The 24,078-nt window shown below is 31.7% G+C and overlaps 2 protein-coding genes across 6 annotated transcripts in view; one reads left to right on the forward strand and one right to left on the reverse strand.

Moving 5' to 3' along the window:
• Positions 1-24,078, forward strand: part of LOC143042017 (protein phosphatase methylesterase 1-like) — an 82,500-nt gene that overhangs the window by 10,674 nt on the left and 47,748 nt on the right. For 2 of the 5 annotated variants that reach the window (XM_076214224.1, XM_076214223.1), the window contains exons 7-9: positions 1,666-1,751; positions 3,432-3,522; positions 4,333-4,398. The exons of 2 other annotated variants lie outside the window; for them this stretch is intronic. In XM_076214224.1, coding sequence (XP_076070339.1) covers positions 1,666-1,751; positions 3,432-3,522; positions 4,333-4,398 — 243 coding nt within the window. The remainder of the gene's footprint in view (positions 1-1,665; positions 1,752-3,431; positions 3,523-4,332; positions 4,399-24,078) is intronic. One more of the 5 variants, XM_076214226.1, reaches the window with a different exon arrangement.
• On the reverse strand, positions 2,234-22,681 carry LOC143042016 (uncharacterized). Its single transcript, XM_076214222.1, has 5 exons — positions 22,604-22,681; positions 16,428-17,067; positions 15,941-16,180; positions 7,305-7,362; positions 2,234-6,871 (listed from the first exon to the last, which is right to left on the reverse strand). The coding sequence occupies exons 2-5, from the start codon at positions 17,064-17,066 to the stop codon at positions 6,039-6,041; spliced, it is 1,770 nt and encodes a 589-aa protein (XP_076070337.1). The 5' UTR covers position 17,067; positions 22,604-22,681; the 3' UTR covers positions 2,234-6,038.

Consider the following 24,078-nt stretch of genomic DNA (forward strand, 5'->3'; position numbering starts at 1 on the left):
CTTATTACAACTCTATATAACTTTCTCAAAACCTTAGCAGTTTCCTTCAGAAATTATAGGCTCATGGCAGTACACATTATATCCCTTCTCATCCTTGGCATCTTTTCAGAATTTGATTTAACTTTCCCTGTATCTTTCACCATATATTAAAGACATTGTTTACCTATACTTTTGTTTGTTATCTCAATTGTTGTATTTTGCTTTCTTCAGTGGCTGGTATATAGTGAAAAGGGCGTCTTTCTGTTCAATTTGTGGATTGTTTTGTCCTCCTATTACTGTAAACATATTTAGTTTATGTACAGCTTATTTGAAAACCATAATAAAAAACATAGGTCACTGATGAGTTAAAAAAGATATTTCAATTTTAATGCCCAAAATGGTATTTTTGCACCAAAGGGAGATAATGTGGAGCTTTTATAATGATATAAACATTTTAAAAGTCATCTGGCTTGATTCGATTTTTTTGGTTGATTTTTGTACCATATCATAAAGTAATAACTAATAGTGTAATAAATAAAATTTGTAATGAAAAAAACAAATGTAAAATTTTTCGCTGAAATTTTTGTACCTGCGAGCCTCCTTAAACAGAATAGTAAAAAGTATCTAAGAATGAACTATTAAGCTAATCAAAATGAAAATCATTGCCAAAATATGCAGTGATTTTCTTTGATATTCAGACTAATGAAAAGATATAGACTTGGACAGTTTTAATTATCTATTGACAGTATGGGAGGTTCTATAGCAGTAAACACAGCCTTCAGACACCTGATTCCATCCTTAATTGGTCTGATTGTCATTGACGTTGTTGAAGGTAAGAAGTATGGGAGGTTCTATAGCAGTAAACACAGCCTTCAGACACCTGATTCCATCCTTAATTGGTCTGATTGTCATTGACGTTGTTGAAGGTAAGAAGTGTGGGAGGTTCTATAGCAGTAAACACAGCCTTCAGACACCTGATTCCATCCTTAATTGGTCTGATTGTCATTGACGTTGTTGAAGGTAAGAAGTGTGGGAGGTTCTATAGCAGTAAACACAGCCTTCAGACACCTGATTCCATCCTTAATTGGTCTGATTGTCATTGACGTTGTTGAAGGTAAGAAGTGTGGGAGGTTCTATAGCAGTAAACACAGCCTTCAGACACCTGATTCCATCCTTAATTGGTCTGATTGTCATTGACGTTGTTGAAGGTAAGAAGTATGGGAGGTTCTATAGCAGTAAACACAGCCTTCAGACACCTGATTCCATCCTTAATTGGTCTGATTGTCATTGACGTTGTTGAAGGTAAGAAGTGTGGGAGGTTCTATAGCAGTAAACACAGCCTTCAGACACCTGATTCCATCCTTAATTGGTCTGATTGTCATTGACGTTGTTGAAGGTAAGAAGTGTGGGAGGTTCTATAGCAGTAAACACAGCCTTCAGACACCTGATTCCATCCTTAATTGGTCTGATTGTCATTGACGTTGTTGAAGGTAAGAAGTGTGGGAGGTTCTATAGCAGTAAACACAGCCTTCAGACACCTGATTCCATCCTTAATTGGTCTGATTGTCATTGACGTTGTTGAAGGTAAGAAGTGTGGGAGGTTCTATAGCAGTAAACACAGCCTTCAGACACCTGATTCCATCTTTAATTGGTCTGATTGTCATTGATGTTGTTGAAGGTAAGAAGTATGGGAGGTTCTATAGCAGTAAACACAGCCTTTAGACACCTGATTCCATCCTTAATTGGTCTGATTGTCATTGATGTTGTTGAAGGTAAGAAGTAGGGGAGGTTCTATAGCAGTAAACACAGCCTTCAGACACCTGATTCCATCCTTAATTGGTCTGATTGTCATTGATGTAGTTGAAGGTAAGAAGAAGTCTACCTGTTGTCTTTATAAAAGTGTAAGCATAATTAATTTCTGTGGATTCCATATTATTCTTTGGATACTATTTTGGGGGATTTCGTTAGTACAGGTGAACCAAGAAATTAAATGTTCAAGGAATGACAAATTTTCTAAAGGCTTGTATCCAGACTTCTGCAAAACAACGAAATTAAATATCCATGAATATGTAAGGTTTCCTTAATCCACAAAAATTGGTACCCACAAAAATAAATGAACCCACGTATCAATCTTGTAATAGGCCTTGTTTACAGTTCAAAGCTCCTGGTGCAAAAAGGTAAAACTGGTGACAAATATGATTCACTATTGACACTAAGGTAATTTAATTTGGCTAATATTGATTGTAATAATATGTTGGTCTGAATATATTTATTTCCTGCTATCTATCTACATAGGTAAACAAATAAGACAAGCTGCAAACAATTTTCAAATGAAAAAATAGCATTGTTGACCCTAAACTTCAACAAATACTTTACTAAAAATTCACTTTTTTACTTTGTATATTTTAACATTTATTGGATAATAACAATCTGTGTCTCTACATTTATATAATAAACTTATTTAAAAAGCATAATAAAGTACTTCACAAAATATTTACATATAACAAGCTATTATAACCTCAACTTTGATCTTATTAGAATTTAACATTGATGTGACGGCAACATGATAGCATAAAGTATCTATAAGGGTTAGCTTGATACAAATATTAAAATTTTTCATTGATAAATACACACTTATTTTTTAGTTTCATCTTTTCCAAACTTTTATTAAATTATTATCCTTTGATTAAAAAAAATGATATTGTTGATAAAGTTTTATCTCTGTATCCTGCATCAGTACAAATGACCCTTTATAAAAGTGTTTAAATATATATAGTAATAAAATATAGAGATAGATTTTTATTCTTCAATGAATTTTAAATAAATTTAATTATTCCAAAGACTTCTTCCAAGTCTTATATTCATACTGTCTATATACAAGGTGATGACTTCTATGTACATTTATATAAGTAAAAAAAATAGATATTATAGTATTTGGTAAGTTTTACCTACCAGCATACTAGTATTATTAAGAAAAGAAGATGTGGTATGATTGCCAATGAGACAGCTCTTCACAAGAGACCAAAATGACACAGAAATTAACATCTATATGTCACCGTATGGCCTTTGAACTCTTGAAATAAAAATGTTTTCTCTTAATGAATGCAGATTTAGGAATATCAGTTTACAATTTCAATACTTTATGTATTTTTCTTTGACAACTAATTGATGGTTTGAGCATTTTAAAACTTTTTATACAATTTCTGTGTAATTGAAAAATCAAAATATTGACATAATATATTTACGAATGTGCACATGTTATAGTTACATTCATATAATGAAAGTACTTGCTCACATGAATAATGAAAATTACAATAAAAATGATGATGATGGTGAAAGCAAATACATCTTCATGAGTTGTAAGTAACTTATTTACAGTCATCTAGTTATTTCAATAATTCAGCATCACTATACCTGACTCAATATTTACAATAGTTTGTTTTATATAATAGGAACAGCTTTGGAAGCATTGACCAGTATGCAGAGTTTTTTGAGAGGCAGGCCTGCTGTATTTAAATCTCTGGAACATGCTATTGAATGGAGGTTAGTTCTTATACTTATATATTATGTGACAAGTAAAATAAGATTTAGTATTAGGACACTATGAAGGATAAAATAGTTCATGTTAATCACAGTTGGGACAATGTTTTGAAATAATTTCATAAATAAAAAATCATTCTTCGCATATAATTTTCAAAGGTAAAACATTTGGTTTTCATAACTGACACTGTTTTATTATGCATGTTTATAATTATATAATATCATACAAAGCTTAATGAAAATGAGTCCTTAGGTTGAACAAAGATTTAAAAACTTGTAAATTTGAATTTAAGTAGTAGTGATATCCAAATTTATCGGCAATTCGTATATTTTCCCTTTCATCTTACTGCCTAATATTTTCGAGTATCAACGTACTGGCTGCACATATCTCTGAAAATATTAGGCAATACATTGTGACGTCATAATTACCAATAAACAGATTAATAGGTAGTTTCATTTTTGATACTGACTATATCATGTGGAATATTTCTAAACTCGCCCTTTGGGCTCGTCTAGATATACCACATGATATAGTCAGTATCAAAAACCAAACTACCTATTATTCTATATATAACTTAAAAAGCAATGATAACATCAAGATACAATCTACAAATTATTCCAAATGTATGTCAACATTGAAAGATTTAATCTCACAATGAGTCTTAGGCAAATGGAATTGTAAGTTCTGTTATTTGATAGAATGTAAAAATGGATTTTTATATTGTATTATAATTACAGTTTTCATATTATCTAAGTATCAACAAAACTTTTTATGAATCATATTAAACCATATACTATGTGTTTTTGTTTTAGTGTTAGAGCTGGACAAATAAGAAATGTAGAATCAGCCAAAGTTTCAATGGTTGGACAGCTTAAAAGGTAAGAAGAATGTTTTATATAATTTGGATTACTAAGTAATAACACATATTCCTACCTATAAAGAATGTGCAAGTTAATGCAGAATATATATGAAGGTCAAGACTAAATTGTCAATACTCATCTAACCCTAGATTTTACCATTGAAGTACAGTAGACTCCGGCCAATCGGATACCCAAAATGTCAGCTAAAAATATCTGATTGTCCGATATATTCAATTAGCCGATGAACGTATATTCCTCCAAGGTTTTTTTCAAAATTGACAGACACAACCCTAAGATACCAATAGCTATTATAGCTGCTTTATTAATGGAAATTTGTAACTAATCTCAATGTTTTTTTCAGGTACAAGTTCGGATAATTCGGTTGATTGAGTAATAGATCGATCAGTTGATTATTTGTATTTTGTTTATCTGTCAGTCTGTTGATTTTTTAATTATGTGTTGATTATCTGAATAAAATATGTACCTCTTAAACAAGGATTTGTAAAAGTTCACTTTACAAAGTTGTTTTTGCATGATTTGTTTCATTTGTGTGTTAAAACAGGTAAAATCTAAAAATAACTATGAATTCTCGGAAGTAGGCCACAGGTTAATCTATTAATAGCTTAAGAAGTTGATCGAACTCGGATCTAATTTTCTACAGTTTTTTATTTATGAAACAAATTTCCAATTTCAAGTAATACAACTACTTTTATGATTATAAAATTGGACATCAAGATGAGTAAAATTAATTTGCTTTTCTATCTTATTTGTCGTGGTTCAAAATAAAAGGCTGAATATTATATAAATTAGGAAAATGGCGTACGTGTGTACAAGTTACATAATTCTATTTCACCTGGGATATGCTATTGACACACGATTCCTTATTTTTTCACGGGACTTTTATATATATTTTAATAAATTGTTGAGAAAGAGGTACTTTTCATGCATATTTAATAAATATTGATGAACATCACGCACAGTTTATTATTTCTGTCGTGTCCGTGTTTGTAAAGTAAATGATAACGATCACATTTGGATAAACACATAACAAACACATCTTAGGCAAAATATAATATCAGATTCATAAAATAAACAAGACAACAAGAAAAAACATGTTTTATTTGACTATAAAAGATCGTTTTATTAATAAAATGAAACATTTCTGTACTGAAGTTTTCTTAAACTTCGTAATGGCGCAACTTCTGGCTTCATTTCCTGTCAAGAAAAATATGAAATTATTTTAAAATATTGGATTGTACATGGTTTTCACACATTTTTCATGAATATTCCTATCCAATTAGCCGATATATTCTAATAACCGATATTCGATTATCCGATGTATTTTGACTGAAATGTATAGGGAATGGTTCGGTGTTTTGAAATAATATTACAATAGCCGATATATTCGTTTAACCCATATCCGATTAGGTGGAGTCTACTGTATATCTACTGTCCTCTGTATCTAACTTCATTGTCATTTCTTACCCAACATTTTACTGTTTAAAAGCACTTCAAACAAAACAAAATAATGAAGTGTTATTTTCTTTTACTTTACTTTACTAACTGATTGCAATTGTAAACAGAATAAACATATGAAAGCATAGACATTTAATATATATGTCTCACAATGTTTGCCATATGGAAAATTGACATAGGTCTTACTGGAATTCATGAAAGATGCTCAGAATATTTTTATAATTAAGAACAACCATCTTATTTTGTTTTGTGTTGTAGCTGATAAATGATTTTCCCTGCAGCAACTCATTGTTGGTTCCTCTGACTTTTTCCCTATGTTTAAGATCTTTTGATACATGATGTATTAAACCATCATCACAGCACACATACAAACTTCCATCTTGTAGAGAAGTTATAGAGTTTGAAGGTGATGGTAATTTCGTGTTATATATTTTGTTATCAATATAATTGTACCAGCTTAGTGTTCTATCATTGCTCCATAAAGAAGTGAAGAATATTCTGTCATCAGAAGCATGTAACACAAAGGGAGACATGCCTCCTTGTATTGTTGTTATTGTGCATGTCTCTCCTGTCTGATAATCAACACTCATTAGTTCTCCCTCACCACCTACTACTAACTTGTTGTTTATCATTGCAAGGCCAGCAGCAATACAAATTCCAGGAGTTAGTATGGATTTAAGTATGTGTTTATTGTTTATGTCATACATCTCTATATAGCATCTGAACTGCAGTCTAACTGTAACAGCCACTATAGAGTTGTTGACTACAGTTAAAGACCATGGTGTTCCCTCTAAAGATATACAGTCTGTCTGTGATTCATCAGTGTTACAGATCATTAGTCTGTTCTCATTAGGTTGACAGAACACCAGTCTACCATCATCCATCATCTTTACATCTGTTATGAATTCACTCTTGCCCATAAGGAATAGTGACTGAAGTTTGAACTGTTGATGAAGGAAGAAGATATTTTGTCCTAGTTGATACTGATCTCTGTGTTTTCTTCTTTGGTTATTACCTGAGTAGTAGATACAATACTGATACTAAAGAACAACTGTGAATGTATATTATATGTGCAAAATAATAAAGAATGGTCTGATTAATTGTAATAAAACATGATAACAACTCAAAGGAAACATTAAAAACTCAGTTTCAGCTTTTAACATTTTATCCTGAGCGCATACCATTTACTGTAAATTCATTATTATTTGATGGATGTAAATTTCCTCAATTTATAACTGATTTCATGAGTACAATAAACTCTTTTTTGAAACTTTGTATAATACCTTTAAAGAGAGAACAATAAGGAGAAGGTTCCTTCACATAGTGCCTCCTTCTGCTCTCAATTTTTAGACTTTAGAATTATATTTCAAATACTAATGATGGTAAATAGATTTGATTAAAGATGAAAAGTTCAATTTATCAAAAACATGTAATATTTGTAAACTTACAGAGAGGAATAATGATTTGTCTGCCACATTCACATGTCAAACCTTTATGGAGGAGTTCCTATAAATGAAAAAAAACTGTTGTATTAAGCTAGGGTCACACATTCACGATTTTTACTGCTGTCCTTGACAGGACCATTCCCGATTAAAATTTATAAAAAACTGATCAAGATCCTATGAATCGTGGATGGAAATTCAAACTTTAATTAAAATTTGTAAAAATAATAATTTAATCACGATAACAATCAGATATTGTTCAGGAAGCGTTGAAATTCAACCTTTTCCAAGCAAATTTTATATCCCGATAATCCCGTTCTAAATCCGCTTATAATCCGATTTGTATCTTTCGCCAGGTAAAATTCAACCGAGTCTGTCATGACTGCATCCCGATTCTACCGAATGTAATCGGACAGAGATCAGATAGTGACAAGACAGTGAACCGACGCTGACAGAAGTTATCCGTTTGAAAACTCGGCATACTTGGGACTGTTTCGGAACGGTTTTGGCAAAAACGGTTCACAATAGACAAGATCCGGATGCAATCTGGACTCAATCGGCAGAAAAACAGCAATGAAAATTTCTCCAGATCATTCCCGTTCCATAGGACACTGTCCCGAAAATATACAGAATATTGTTAGGAATTCAATTCGATACAGCAGAATCTGCCACGACATAGACACGATTGTAATCTGACTAGACAAAATCGGCTGAGTTTCCCCAAATGTTACGGGATGCACCTAACTGTCGGGGTGCTTTGCCGAACTATTTGGACCCTTCCCGACCAGTAGGAATCTGATACGAACTAAATAGACTGCGTTCAGACAAAAATAGGACATTCCAGATAATTGAGGATACTAATCTGACTTTTTCACTTTTTGTGTTGTATCGCTGTCTGATCTCAAACGGGAGCAATAATTGGCAATGTGTGAACCCCACATTATAATTGAAGTAAAAAAAATAATGGGGAGATAACTCATTACAAGTTTTTAATGGCAAAAATTAAATTCACGAAGACAAATTGTTTAACAGACAACCTTCAATATAAGCTATTTTTTCAAATACTATGTATACAATATTTTTCAATAACACAGATATTAATCGTAGTTCCAAAATGTTCTACTTGAAACCATAATCTGATTAGAAAGTTTTTTATGGCCACAAAGCGAAGCAACGAAGTTGTGGGTGCCATATAGTTTTACCCTTGTCAGTAATTCTGAATTTCCGTAATTTTGTAATTCTGTAATGCCATCATTCTGTCATTCGGCAACAAATCATTATACAGAGTTTTTTTCTAAACGCCTTCAGATATTGGGCTGATTTTTGATTTGTGAATCAACCATGATGAGTTGCAGATCAAGTTTAAGTTTCGTTCAACTCCTCTAGTTTTGCTGAAATTACGTGCTTTTGACTTTAATAAATTGTTGATAATCAGTTATACAGAGTTTTTCTGAACGCCTTCAGATATTGGCCTGATTTTTGGTTTGTGAGTCAACCATGATGAGTTACAGATCAAGTTTAAGTTTCGTTCCATTCCTCTACTTTTGCTGAAACTATGGGATTTAGACTTTGATAAATTGTTGAAAATCACAGTTATACAGACTTTTTTTCTAAATGCCTTCATATATTGGGCTGATTTTTGGTATGTGAGTCAACCATAATGAGTTACAGATCAAGTGTAAGTTTTGTTCCGCTCTGCTAATTTTTGTCGAAATAAAGGGCTTTGGACTTTGATAAATTGTTGAAAATCAGTCATTTTTTTCTTTACACCTCCAGATTTTGAGCTGATTTTTAATATGTGAGACTACCATCATGTTTGTGTCCACATGTGTTCTTGAAATTGCAGATTTTTCAACATTAGTGTTGCTTTGACACATCTAGTTTTTATTAGATATACAACTGAAATGGATTTATAAAATGAAAAGATAGGGATTTGGTGACTCAAGCTATTTACATTTTCAAAGAACAGTATATTTATTATTGTTAATCATCTTCAAGTCACTGTGTGGCAACTGCTTACAACTTGTGCAAATTAAGACAGCTTATAGGATCATTATAAACAATTGTTAAGTACATGAATATAATGACTGGATTTCAACACATATACAATACAATACAATACAATATTTTTATTTTCCAAATTAAAGGGCCAATTAAGAGCATAACAATAATTAAAACATGACATAAACATTACAGAGTGATTAAAGAAACATAAAATAATAATTGAAATTCAAATGCATGAAGAAAGGATCAGTGGTCAAGGGGAGATAATTTTGATATGTTTTAGAGTATTTAACTAATTTTCTGATTTTCTTAGTTGCAGGCCTTTATCCAGGTATGCACATAAAATAGATAAAAATCTGCTATCTTCATTAATCATGATCCATGAAAAAAGATCATTTATATTTAAACTATCTAAACTGGGGTATTTTTTTTATATAATCAGTGATATCTCTTCTGAGGTTATTGTAAATTGGGCATTCCAGAAGAAAGTGCATTTCATTTTCAATACAATTTGTATTACAATATAAACATATCCTCTCATGTCGAGGTAATTTTCATATTTACCACATACATTGGTAATTCGTTCATGTCTGCCAGTTTCTATTCTTAAACAGTGATTGCTAAGTCTGTATTTTGTTAACAAATGTTTTTGTGGGTGCTTTAAATCTAAATAATTTTCATAGTCAAATGACCTTTTGAATGAAAAATAAGTGTCCAATTTGCCTTGATTCTGTAAATAAAAATCTCGCATTTTCTCCCAATCATTTTGAAAATTTAATTTGAGCTGTTTTTTCAATAAGTTTTTAAATTTATTTTTTCCTAGATTTTTACATATATTTAGGTCAATACCCAATTTTTCACTGTAGAAAATGATATTAGAGAGCCATGAATTATTGGAACTAGTTTGACCTTTACTTTCTATCATTTTTAACTCAGCATAAGCATTTTTCAATAAATCAGATGGAGAATTCTCTAGTCTATGCCAATACATAAACATATGTGTTAGCAAATTTATATAAAGAGGATATCTACCCAATTCAGACTGGACTGCTACATTTGTGCACATCTTTGTAACACCAATAATATACTTACAAAATTTTAAATTTAGCTTCTCAAACTCCCATTCTTTACATATGTCATAAAGGGACAATTTTTTCCTTTTAGAAGTAATGTTAATAACACCCCAATTTTTACAACCATAAGTTGCAATTGGCTGTATACAGCGATCAAATAAATGCAAAAGAGTTTTAATAGGAGGATTAGATGATTTCAAATCTTTATAAAGTTTAAAACTGGCCTTTTGACCTTTTTGGAATAATTGTTTCCGGGCTTCATTAAAGTTTCCAGTATTTTGGATGACTATGCCAAGATATTTGTATTGTTTAACACATTCAATAGAATTATTTCCTACATTGAAATTTTCATTAAGGAGTCTACCAACCCTATTGAATATTATAATCTTGGTTTTCTTCACATTTATTTCCATACACCATGCAATCTTTGCAGAATGTGCACAAAGTATCAAGTCTCTTCTGAAGCCCTTCTTTTGAGTCAGATATTAATACAAGATCATCAGCATAAAGTAGACATGGTATCTTTTCATCATTTAAATTGACATCATCATAATTGTTAGATAATATATCTGGCAAATCATTAATAAACAGTTTAAACAATGTGGGACTCAAAATGTCACCTTGTCATACACCAACATTATATCTAAAAAAATCTGTTATTTTGTCTTCTACTTTAACACACACTTTGTCGTTACTATACATAGATTTCAAAATGTTATAAAAAATACCATTATTTGTATGCTGTAATAATTTGTATAATATACCAATATGAATAACCTTGTCAAAGGCCTTGCGAAAATCTACAAAACATACATACAATTTACCTTTGCCTCTTTTAACATATTTTTCTATGAGACATTTTAGTACATAAATGTGATCCGAAGTGCGAGCTTTCTTAGAAAAACCAATTTGAGTTTTGTTTATGATATTATTATCAGATAAAAATTTATCAAGTCTGTTATACAGAATGGTATTGAAAAGTTTGCCAAGACTATTATTGATGGCAATACCTCTGTAATTTTCAGGGTTCTGCAGGTTATCAGATTTGAATATAGGAGTAATGTAGCTCTCAGACCATTTACTGGGATAAATGCCAGATAGAAGAATGGCATTAAAAAGTTTTAGTAAGCAATCTTGCATATAACTCTGTGAAACTTTTAACATTTCATTTGTAATAGTGTCTAGACCTGGACTTTTCCCAGATTTTAATTGCCTCAGGGCTTTTTGGAGTTCACCAGGGATGATTTTAAAGTCAATCTCACTGAATCCAAAGTTTTTCTTTTCTAATAGTTCAAGTTTACTCTTTATCTCTTTCATCTTGGACTTTATGTGTTCATTTTCAGGAATTGATGACAAGTCAGAGAAATATTTATACCAAATGTCACCATCTATGTTGTTTTTATGCCCCACCTACGATAGTAGAGGGGCATTATGTTTTCTGGTCTGTGCGTCCGTTCGTCCGTTCGTTCGTCCGTCCGTCCGTTCGTCCGTCCATCCGTCTGTCCCGCTTCAGGTTAAAGTTTTTGGTCAAGGTAGTTTTTGATGAAGTTGAAGTCCAATCGACTTCAAACTTAGTACACATGTTCCCTATGATATGATCTTTCTAATTTTAATGCCAAATTAGAGTTTTTACCAAAATTTCACGGTCCACTGAACATGGAAAATGATAGTGCGAGTGGGGCATTCGTGTACTGAGGACACATTCTTGTTAGTTTCTGAATTATTTTCAAGACGGAGTTGATTAACAAGGTTCCAATAATCCTTTGGATTTTCTGATTCTAGATTGCTTAAACGGTCCAAAATATTTTCTCTAAATTCTCTTTTCTTTTTCCTGTTTAGTTTGGCAAATTGTTTATTAAGTTTAAAAAAAGAGCCACGCACTATCGGATCTTTCGGAAATTTTGACATCAATACAGCTTTATCATTAACATGTTTTTTCAAACTTTTTAAATCTTGGTCAAACCATTTTTTATGATTACATGTTTTTACCCTTTTCTTCTTCTTTTTTAGTGATACTTTGCACACTTTTTCGTATATTGAATGAATACTATATGTGGCATCATTCACATTCTTTTTGTCTAAGATAATTTTGTTATTTAAAAAATATTTTAGCTCATTTTGTATGACAGGATGTGTAAATGATTCCTGTCCCATTTATACCTCAAAGGAAAGTCTTTCATATGACTTTTATTTTTCTCCAATTGGAAAGATGCTAAAATCTTAAAAGTGATTTTGCAATGACAATCTGAAAAATTTGCCTTAAAATCTGAAACATTAAAATATAAAATTTGATGGAGTAGGCTTTGAGAAACTAAAGCATAATCAACTACACTGCATCCATTAGGTTTGAAACATGTAAATTTACCCGTGCTATCACCACACATACGCCCATTCAAGATACGTAACTGATTACCTATACAAAATTCTAGCAAGTTTTTCCCTCTGGAATCAGTTATTAAATCTTTACTGACCCTTTCCTCTGTGAAACAGTCTACATCATAATTTTCATCAAATAAAGGAACATGGGAGGTGCTGTCACCATCTTTATAGTCTTTTTCTGACCCAGTTCTGGCATTAAGATCCCCTACTAACAGGATGTCCCCCATAGACCCATAACTATCAGTTATATCCTTTTCTATTATCTCCAGTAGGTCTGTTTGGCTTTTGGGAGCATAGTATATCAAGCACAGATATATATCTTTGTTTAAATTGAAAAATTCTCTCTTCAATTTTAGTATTCTGAGGTCCCGTTATTCAAAAAATTTACACCTTTACGAATTTCTTTACGTATGAGAATCCCCAGACCACCAAAATATCTGTTATTTTTAGATTTTGGTCTGCAGAATGGGTAGTACAAAAAGTTTTCAAATTTCAAATAATTTTCATAACCAACATGGGTCTCAGTTAATAGAACTAAATCATTTTGTGCTAATTCTGATAAAAAATTCTTATCATTTGACTTATCATGATGTTCTGACAGCAACCCCCAACATTCCAGCTGCATATATTTAGACTAGTTTTCATATTGTATCTTATAATAATGTATATGTATTTGTATATTTATGTGTACACACTACACTAGCCTTTTTTTTTAAATCTCTTATATCTGTATTTGGTTGTACAATATATTTGAATATCTATTACGTTGTATATCTAAATCTATTTTTAGTTGTACACAAAAAATTGAATAATTCACTCGATATGTTATATAAAAAAAATAGTACTAAAAAAAGTTTATTGAAATAATCTCTCTACCTGAGGATTATTTAGCTGATATAATATTCAAAATAACAACACAGCTCAGTACAATTTGTTTAAAAAGAAGATATCAATGAGGTTTATACTATAGGTAATTTTAACAGTCTATCTGTATCCTCTACGGCCACGTCCATAGTCACGTCTGCCGCCTCTGCCTCCTCTACCTCTATAGGGTCGTCCTCTTCCATATCCAGTTCTTCCCTGTGTACTGCGTGGAGGCAAATTAAGGGCTTTGTCGATACAGTCACGGATATTTGCAGCTAGTACAGCAGTTCCATCAGGAGTAAGATGAAATTGGTCCTGAGCTATATATCTATTCATCACTTGTCCTTTGTATGCCAAGTTGCTATTGTCGCATAGGATAACAGAGTCATCTCCCCTGAACTTGGTTTTCATTAGAATTGTTATAAGTTGTCCATCTGAGTTATAGTCTTCAGAATCGCTTCGCGGTGTTGGCAAGGAGATCACGATCTTGATATTATTGAAACGTGAACGTATATCATCGCATATCCTAGTCATTCTGTCAACACAGTCATTTGGAGTTTTGTTCATTAACTCGTTCGTTAAGGATTGTAACACAATAACGTTTGGTTCACTCTCAAGCTTTTGGAGTTCTTTTTCTGTTTCGTCAAGGGTATATGCTGTAACTTTGTGCACATTGTAGTCTTGTGAGATTCTAGGGTCTATGCTTTCAGTATTTGAGGTGCCCATGAGAATAACTGATGGTTTTGATGGTCTAGATATTGGCACAGTTTGGAATTCTCCATCGCCACTACTGGCATGTATTTTTAAACTAAGAATCTCTTTTTCTTTGTCTTCAATATCTTTGCGAAGAGCAGTAAATGATGATTCTAATGATTCTATTTTGTTTTTCCTTACCTGCATCTCCTTGTTTATTTCACCAAGATCCAGGTCTAGTTTATTTATTTTGTCACTTTGTGATTTATTTTTCTGTGTAAGCAACTCACATTTAGTTTCCAATTTGGTTTTCATTAGTTCTTTTTCAAGTGTAGTTTCATGATTTATATGCTGAATTTTGCATTTTAGTTCTCCATTTTCTCTTTCTAAATTAGCCTTTTTGTTAATCACAGATTCTACTTTGTCCATCATTTGAGTAAACCTTTCTTCATTTGCTTGAATGGTATGTTTATATGCAATGTCCATTGAAGTCATTTTCGAAACCAGCATGTCAGTTTGTTGTTGACATATTTTATCAAGAGCGTTGGTAAAATGTTTTTCCATACATGTCATAAATTTTTCCATGTTATTATTTTGGTCCACTGTCTGAGACACTACATTTTTTTCGTGTTGTTCCATTGTTTGGTTCTCATTGTTTTTGTTGGATATTTCTTTAGTTCCTGATGGGCTCTTTACGAAGGTGTTATGGTTAATATCTAAAGTAGCCGTGTCCGTGATATCTGATTGTAATGTTTGTTTGGCATTTTTAATCTTTGTTGAGTCTTTGTCTTCACTAGTTGACAAATTATGGGCAACAACTTTCTCAACAATTTGGAGTAAGACGGGGAAGTCAATTGTAACGAATGTATCTTTGTGATTTCCTTGTATTTGAATCAGGCCAGTGTTTATGTGTAGTTGTATTTTATACAGTAATGAATTTGGCTGATCTATCTTTGTTGATAGTTCAATACAGACTGTTTTATTTCCTGTTTTCTCTGACCAGTTGTCAGGTTCATCAAACCAGCTCACTGCATACTGGGTCGATTTACCATAGTGTTCATAATATACGAGATGTAACGCTTTGATCCAAGGGTACAGTTTATCATGGGGAATGCGAAAGGTGACCATGTGAGCAGCTTCCGCGTATAGATTTTGGTCTATGGTTTCAATTAATGTTTGTTTCCCCTTATCAGTTGTTGGCAATTTAAATTTATTTGGCATATGTTCATAAGGATAATCATCATAGATACTTGTCAGGTCTAATGAATGTTCTCTGATAATATTGTCTGTGTTCAAAAATTTTCCGCTGTCATTTTGTTTATTTTAGTTTTACACGTGGAGTGAAATCACTGCAGTTTAATGTATCTGCTGCATTTTTTTAGGTGGGATGTTTCTGTTTTTGTAGAAAATCATTATTTCATAATCTGTATCATGTTTAGGAATGATTGGCTGGCAATAACTACAGCTATGGATGTGTTTTCTTCTCTTACATAGACGCTGCCATCTTAATCAAAGGGAGGTAATTATATCAAATACGACACATATAGAGACTTTTAAAAAGGCAAAGAAGTCAAATAATTACCATAAAAATTTGCAAGCCATTTTGTTTATCAGTAAATTATGATTTACCTTAAGAAGATCATTTGTTTGCTGAACTGATGTTTCTATTCCTTGGATGGAAGTTCCCATTACTTGAACTGTTGTATCCATTCCTTGAACTGCTGTGTCCGTTCTATGAACTGCCAAGTCTATTTCTTGAACTGTTGTATCCATTGCCTGAAAAGCTGTCTCTACAGAACTGTTCAGTCCACTTAATGAAGAACTGACAGCTTGGATGGACGAATGAACACTTTCCATGGTTGACTTTATCTTCAATAAAAAAATATATAATACACTCTTGAAGGTCTTGATTGCTTTTTATTGGTGGACAAGCATAATTAATTGTATTACACATAAATGCAAATGACACAAGTGAATTTCTAAAATTTTTAATTGGAAATAAAGTGATTTTCTTTGAGCTGTTCAAAGTGCTTTAATAGGGTCATGACTAATAAAAGCTTTGCCCACTTACAAAAATAATGTACATTATAAATTAAACAGTACGTAGAAATTATACCTCTTCTATCTGTTGATGAAGATCAAGGAGGAATGTGAAGTATTTTTTACACAGTGACTTATCCAGTGGTCTGTGTTCTATCTTGATGAGAGAATCATTTTGACTTGGGTCAAGTCGCAATACATAAGTTACTAGATCTGGCCATAACGTATTGTATTCAGTTTGGGTAATACAACCTGTAGTATTATGACTCAAGTAATCATTCTTGTATTGTCGTAACAGTTGAACAGCTTCCGCTTCAGGTTGTGATAGGGTACAACAGTTTAACAAAATAAGACTGGAAAGGCTGATATCAAGGTCTTTTAGTTGAACAGGATTAGCTGTGAATTTACAGTGACAGTTGTGGATACCAGGTCCTGGATTTTCAGAATACAACTTTTTCCATTGGCAGTAAACCAAAGGCAGTGAAGTATGGTTGCGACAGTTTGTTTTGTCTTTACAACACCATGAGTTTCTGTGTCGTAGGTGAAATAGGGTGTGAATAACATGTTGACTGTTGATAAATGCCTGAAAGGATCCAAACCCACCAGTTGTCTGAGTTGTAAAGTCATTCTCTATCTTTTGTTGAAACAAGGGAGTAACCACTTCTAAAATGACAGATCCGACCACTAGGTATCTACGTTGATCTTCTCTGTCCATCCTTCAATGAATTGAAAACAATGTAAACAATGCTCATGATGCTTAATGTTTTGCTTTTAATTTCTGTTGCATATCTTCAGATATTCATCATAAAATCATTACGGAAGATCATTATTGTTTTTTTTTATACTGCTGGTTACCTTGACAAATCTAATATTCATGCAATGAGATAGACTTCATATATGGGTCGTTTTCAAAAAATGTCGAATTTTCAGTACACCCATGCTAACTTTTTTATTTCTAATAGAAATTTCAGTTGTAATGGTTTAAATGAAAGCTTGTCGGATTTGTGATTCAGAACATTAATAATAAACACACCTTTCATCTATTTTGATAAGATTAAACTGCATTTAAGACCCATTTTGGGGGTATTTGTCTGCGTACAGTGTCAGAAAAACACATTTCAAATGATTTTTTTGCGATTTTCTGATCGCCTTGATTTCTGCAAAAGGGACTTTTTAAGAACGTTTAATATTACTCTAACGAAAAATCGTAGCTTCTATATCATTGCATGTAACATATTATCTACAAACTAAATTGAATCTGCGTACAGGAGGTTCATGTCTTTCCTGTTACCGCTACTTAAATCAGCCGTGAAATTATTCTCCCTATAAATATTGAATCAGTCAGTGTTGATCTCAAAAGTGCAAAGTAATCTTTACATTTAAAACGCCTCGTTTCTTGAACGACAGTGTAGAGAAAAGAAATTTCAAGACATTTAGTGAAAAAAATATAGCGTACTTTTTTTCATGTCTATGCTGTTACCACCAATTTTGATTAAATACACCAAAAGTATACTTGTAAAAAGTGCAATGACGTGTTGGAAACCAAATTCACAATAGAAAAACATAATCACTTCACCAAAGGGAGTAGTTATTTCACAACAGCAATCAAAAACGAAGAAATTTGTCTATCCTGTTATGTCTATCCTGTTACTATGGTTGCTATGGTTACAGTAACAGGATAGACAATTGTAGACAAAAACGTCGTTAATTTTTTTATCTTAACATATAGGTGCAAAACGAATGAAATATTTCGTTGTTTGAAGTCATCTTAAGGTTATAACGTATTATTCTTCCCAATTAAGCATTCGCAGGTGCAATGCTGATATCGGTAACAGGATAGACAAAAAGGTAACAGGATAGACTTTTATATAGTAATATATCAGAAACGTACGTTCCTGTTACCAATGAAATGTAGAGAAAAGTAAACTAACTTATGAGGGATTTAGTTGATGTTGGGTTTATTTGAAAGGGTGAAAAAATGCCGAACAATATAAATTGCTATCTTAAACTTGCATTACTGGTGGTAATTTTTACAGCCTTTGAAAACCAATTTTTAGAGGCATTTTTCAGTACAACCTGTTAAATTGGCAAATAATCTATTATATTACAGAATGAATATATATAGAAGTTTATTCTCTTGAAAACCTTCTAATTGTCTACGTAAAACAAGCTTAACATTGTATTTAAACCTTTTCTTAAGGGGGTACCCAACACTATACCCCCAAAAAATCCTGTCGTTTAATTTTTCTTAATTTTTTTTCATTGATAAACTAGGCCAACCTAAACATCTTGCAAAAATTTTAAAAGATTGGAACCATAGGTTTAAAAGATTTGGTAACTCAAATATGGCATCTTTTACATACTAGTATCGGCCAAAATTGGAAGTTTCTAAAATATGGGTATAGGGTTGAATTTGTTAAAAATTTTAAATTTAATCCTAAATTGACAATAGCATAGCTAATAATGATAGCTGAGGTGAATATTAGTTCACTGATACCCCTTTCTTGTAAGTCTTTTATTCCGGATTTAAAATTTTGCCAGAAATTAAATAGGGGGTATCAGAATCAGCCCCGAAAAGTGAATGCTGTGCTTCTAGTATTTGAAGAAGAATTTTTTTTTTGAAAAAAAACGTGTCGTTTAATTTTTTCATAAAACTATGCATTTAAAGTGCTATACTAGTCGGTTGTTCTTGCAAAATTTTTTTAAAATTTAACCGTTAGATTTTTTGGTATTTAAGTTTGAATTATGCCCCACCCTCAAATTGGTTCATTAAATAAGAGCAAAATCTATTCAAAAAGTACATAATGGCCATATTTTTGTTCGTCTTTTGAACTAGGCCTTAGCTATTTGGCATGTGGATGTATCAACACAGGGTTAAGTGTCTTGCATCATGATGACCTTTGTGTGACCTTCAAATGTGACCTCAAGGTCAACTTTATGGGTTTTTTTTTTGTGAAAAACACAACCATGTAGGCCATAACTTCTTTGCCTTTTGACCTAGGCATTACATCTTTGGCATGTGGATGTATCATCATGAGGTGGTGTGCCTTTTTAAAATTTTGACCTTCATGTGACCTTGAACTTTGACCTGAAGGACGATAATTGTGTTTTTTGGTAAGAAACACTTGTACGAGCCATGACTTTTATGTAGTTATGAATTCATATTTATTTTAGAAAAATCATATTACACAAGCTTTAATCGACCATACAACAATATAGACACATTTTATGACATGTCAACCCATTCAATGCACACGAAATACATAATGGACATGTAGTCACATAAAATTGTTTGAAAAGGGAATCGTTTCTATCGAAGCGCAGTGTACGTGCTTAACTACTCAACAGACAGCAAAGTGAAAACTTCCTAGGAATCAAATAGTAGGAGGAGTTATGCCAAATAATTATATACCAATAATGGGACGGACGGAAGGACAGACGGACATTGGTAAAATAATCCCCCCCCTTGACTTTCAGTTGCAGGGGCAAAAAAAGGATGTAACCGATTTTTTATTTGAGATACGAGCTGTTGAAATTAAAAGCATGACACGCCAAAAATACACATGATACATAGGGAAAAGCTTTAAAGTTGGCAGATGCTTTACATGATAAAAATTTTCAATTTATTGGTCTTTTGGCCAGATTCAAAAATATACAGTTCAAAATTTAACGACAAAACCATTGGTGAAAACTAAAGAACCATGGATCATAAGAGATGAAATAGAGCTGACTGTGCAAAATCCTTATACTGTTAAATCAAGTTCGTTAAACATAGATTTTTTTTGGTATTTCTGCAGAGGTTATGAAAATTAGATACAACTGTTTTTTAGTTAAAAGCACGGTAGTGACAAGTTTCACATTATTTTTGGGGGCCCTTATTTTTATAGAGAATAGTTACTCTATTCAGTAATAATCTTGAATTGAGACTTGAGAAGAAACATTTTCACTTGTCACTTGCATTAACACCACACTTTCTTTTTTAATATTTATTTCAAAATTGCATTTGAGAAAAAAAATTCGGAAAGATACACAAACATGACAAAAGCACAACAAAAGAAAAATAACAAATTTTGCTATCCCTTCGATATTTAAATTTAATAAAGCAAAAATAACATGTTCTATTTATATCATACATGTGTAGTTTCAGTTTTAACCATGATTCTAAATATATAGACTTTACTTTCCCTAAAATTGCTGACAGAATAAAAGACACCCGTTTATTTTCTACACCTGTCAGGATAAAGGTTGAAAAAAAGATACTAGAAAGATGTAGTATTTTTTTTTTTCAGATGAAAGTGAGAGTGTATAAAAATGTGTAGTGTTTGTGGACTGAATCGGATGGTTTTTTTTCTTCTTTTTTTCGTTGTTCCGTGACATGTAATTAATGCACTGGTGGTTGATTATCCCCCTCGGTATCTTCTAACTTTTTACATGAATATATATCATGTAATAAAATATTCAATTGCACTTTTTAAAAATATGCCAGAAATTTTAAAATTAAAAATTATTCATAACCTATTTAACATTACTACGTGTATTACTAAGCCCATAGTGTATTCATTAAAAACTACATGTATGGTTTTTAAAAAAATAAGTATTGTGGAGTCAATTCTGTTCTGTTTTTAATCAAGTTGGTACGAAGATCTACGAACAAAAGCATTGTATAATTGTCCATGGTTTATTTATTTATTTTGTTAAAATTGTATTGTCAGAGTGAACTACCATTTGAGGAGGGGGGCTTGGATGAAATTTGAAAAAAAGGCAAGACAGGCTTTTGAGCAAACAAAGGCAGGAACAGTAATTTGACATAACAAGCAGATTACAATTTATGTAAACAATATCAGGATAAACTAATGAAAATTGAAAGTCCCTAAAGAATGAAAAATAAAAATGCAGGAAAATGATGTCACATAAGGGAGGGTAGGAGGGGTCCTAATCCCAAAATTCAGGGCTTAAAACACGAAATCCCGAGTTTAAATAAATTTAAATCCCGACATCCCGAAATTCGAAAAAACAATTTCCGGATCGTGAGACCCTGAGCTTAAAAAAACGTATCCCGCTCCAATAATCCCTCCCCCTATGATTACAACTAGAAAAATGCAGGACAACATTCTTTATTCTAGCCCTCCCCTCCCCCAAATCAAATGGTAGCATCCTTAGAGTTTTGACTTTCTGTACTTTTTATTTCCTTTTATGTAAGACCTAGGCATTGGTAAGTAAAAAACGAAAACAGTTATCATGGTCCTTTGACCTTTCTGTTTCCCTCCTTTTCTAACGTCCTGGTTTTCTGTTGGTAAATTTATTTCAGTCTGAAATCTCCCTATTATGTCTCTTTGAAGATTCATTCATGGAAAAGGAGTAACTTTACTTGGATTAAAAGATTAAATGAATAACAATAGGTGTCCAGCTGCTCTTAGCAATAATGTAAACATTCTAATCATGATCTTTTAAAAGCTTGCATATTGCACATGATTTTAAAACGTAGCAATGAATCAGACCATGAGTAAGAGTTATCTTTTCTTAGGTGTTCTGTACCCCCTTAATAACCCAAAATTTCTTTTGAAAATGGTAACAGGATAGACAAAATAATGTACCACCGATCAAAAAATGTTTCAACACATTTTTGTATGACATCATTAAGATTGCATCTTTTAATATGTTGTTCTTAAAGTACTGTTTGTTTTGATTCGCTTATGTAGAGGGTTGTTTGAATAAGTAACTTTTTATAATTTTTTCAATTTCAAAATTCGACATTTTTTGAAAATGACCCATATATTTTTTTTTAAATAATGCAATCAACCTATAATAAGCAGTGGTTTTTGAAATTTATGTGCTTGAGACAATATCTTATTGTGTACCTTGGAAAATTTTATTTCAGAAAAGCATCTCTAAATTATCATCCTTAATTGTGTCTTGCAGTATTAATTTACTAATTGCCCCAGTATCGATTGAATGACAATTACAAAAAAGAAAGTAGATTGCATTAAAAAATTGTCAGCTTTAGAAAAATATGAATTAAACATACTTGTTTTTGTATGAGTGATATATATTACAAATATATAGTTATTTATATACTTATTACATCTTATTGTAGATAAAACAAAAAAGAAAGTAGGTCACATAGAAATAAAATGTCTGAATTGGGCTTGTGGTTAATGCAATCACAAGTTCACATTTTAAAATTCTATTAATTTAAGATGTAATGTTTTGAAAATATTGAGTAGTTATTTTTGTTCACACCACTTGTCTTACCTTTGTCTTGATTATCTCATTTCTTTCAATATTCCTTCATCTTCATAACACAACCTTGGGCTTAAAACAGGAAATTCCCTTTACTATTTATAGTACAAAAATGTACCATAAAGAAGATCACATGATTAAAGTTTAATGTAAACAGTTAAGTAAGGAGGGAAATTTACAACTAAAATTGAAAAATTGTGCAAGATATATATTTTATTACAATTGATATTAAATCATTCAATTATTTATTTGGTTAGAAATATCACAAATAAAGGCATCAGTAGTATACTACTGTTCATTATTCATAAATCAATTGAGAGAAAACAAATTCGGGCAACAAAATAAAACCAAGTTACATATCGAGTTCCATCCAACAGGTGTTTTTTGTATAAGTTATGGTCTATGGCTGGAGCAATTTCTTGAGCATGTTGAGGATAGCATATTATTGCCATTTTCTTTTTGTAATGCATGTCTCAATTAGATGCATTGTATTAAGTATGAATCTAAGCATATGAAGTTAAAGTATGAGTTTTGAGTTTTTAGGGTGCTGTTAAATTACCTGAAGTTGTTATACAAATAAGTTTAAGGGAAGTAAAACCCTGCTACTTCTAGTGTTAAATTGTCACCCCATTTGGAAATATCTGCATCTGAATCTATTACAAGTTATGAAATGAATGTAAATTCATGAATGCATCAGTGACAACTTTATTCTTGTCTCATTTAAGTGTAAAGCCATCTAAGGTATGGCCAGGTATACGTTTCAGTCATTAGGGTATTGTAATTCTCCTGCTTTTACTCAAAGAATTTTATCTTTTATTGTTCCAACTCATCAATACAGTTTAAATTTTACATAGAGCTATTTAATGATGTGGTTAAGAGATCAGCACTGTTAAGACTGAAATGTTTTTTTTTTGTGATGCATTCTTAGATTTTTATCTCTGAGCTCCGTCTGAGGAATTCTAATTCCATGATGAAATATTTTTTACCCTTGTTCTTTGTATTTGTAAGGAATCATCATTATTATAAATTAGTACAAGGAAAAGTTAGATATTTCAAAGAAATGAAATTACCTATGACCAATTGCAAGAAAATTTGTTGACTTGTATTTGAGTGTGCTGTCAGCTGATTGCAACCATCAAATGTGAAAAAAAGACTGTACATTAAAATCAGCATAATGATTCAAAGCCAGAAGTTTCATGGTTGGCTTGTTAAAGCGGTGAAATTTCTAATAGTAAATGTAATTTTTGTAAAACAGAAGACGAAGATTACTTACAATTCTTTATTACATGTTCTATTTTAAAAGTTTTTTTGTATAAAGTGGAAAATCTTCTTGCACAAATCAATTTTAAAAATAAGATATCAGTTAAACATACATTATTTGGATACAAAATATCAGATAAAGGTTATTATGGTTTGAACTATTTTTTGACAAATTTTGTAGGACTGCTAGATTTTTGGGACAATTCTAGGATGCTTTGACACATACA

This window comes from Mytilus galloprovincialis, chromosome 8 (assembly GCF_965363235.1).
Source record: "Mytilus galloprovincialis chromosome 8, xbMytGall1.hap1.1, whole genome shotgun sequence".
In the NCBI taxonomy this organism is placed as follows: domain Eukaryota; kingdom Metazoa; phylum Mollusca; class Bivalvia; order Mytilida; family Mytilidae; genus Mytilus; species Mytilus galloprovincialis.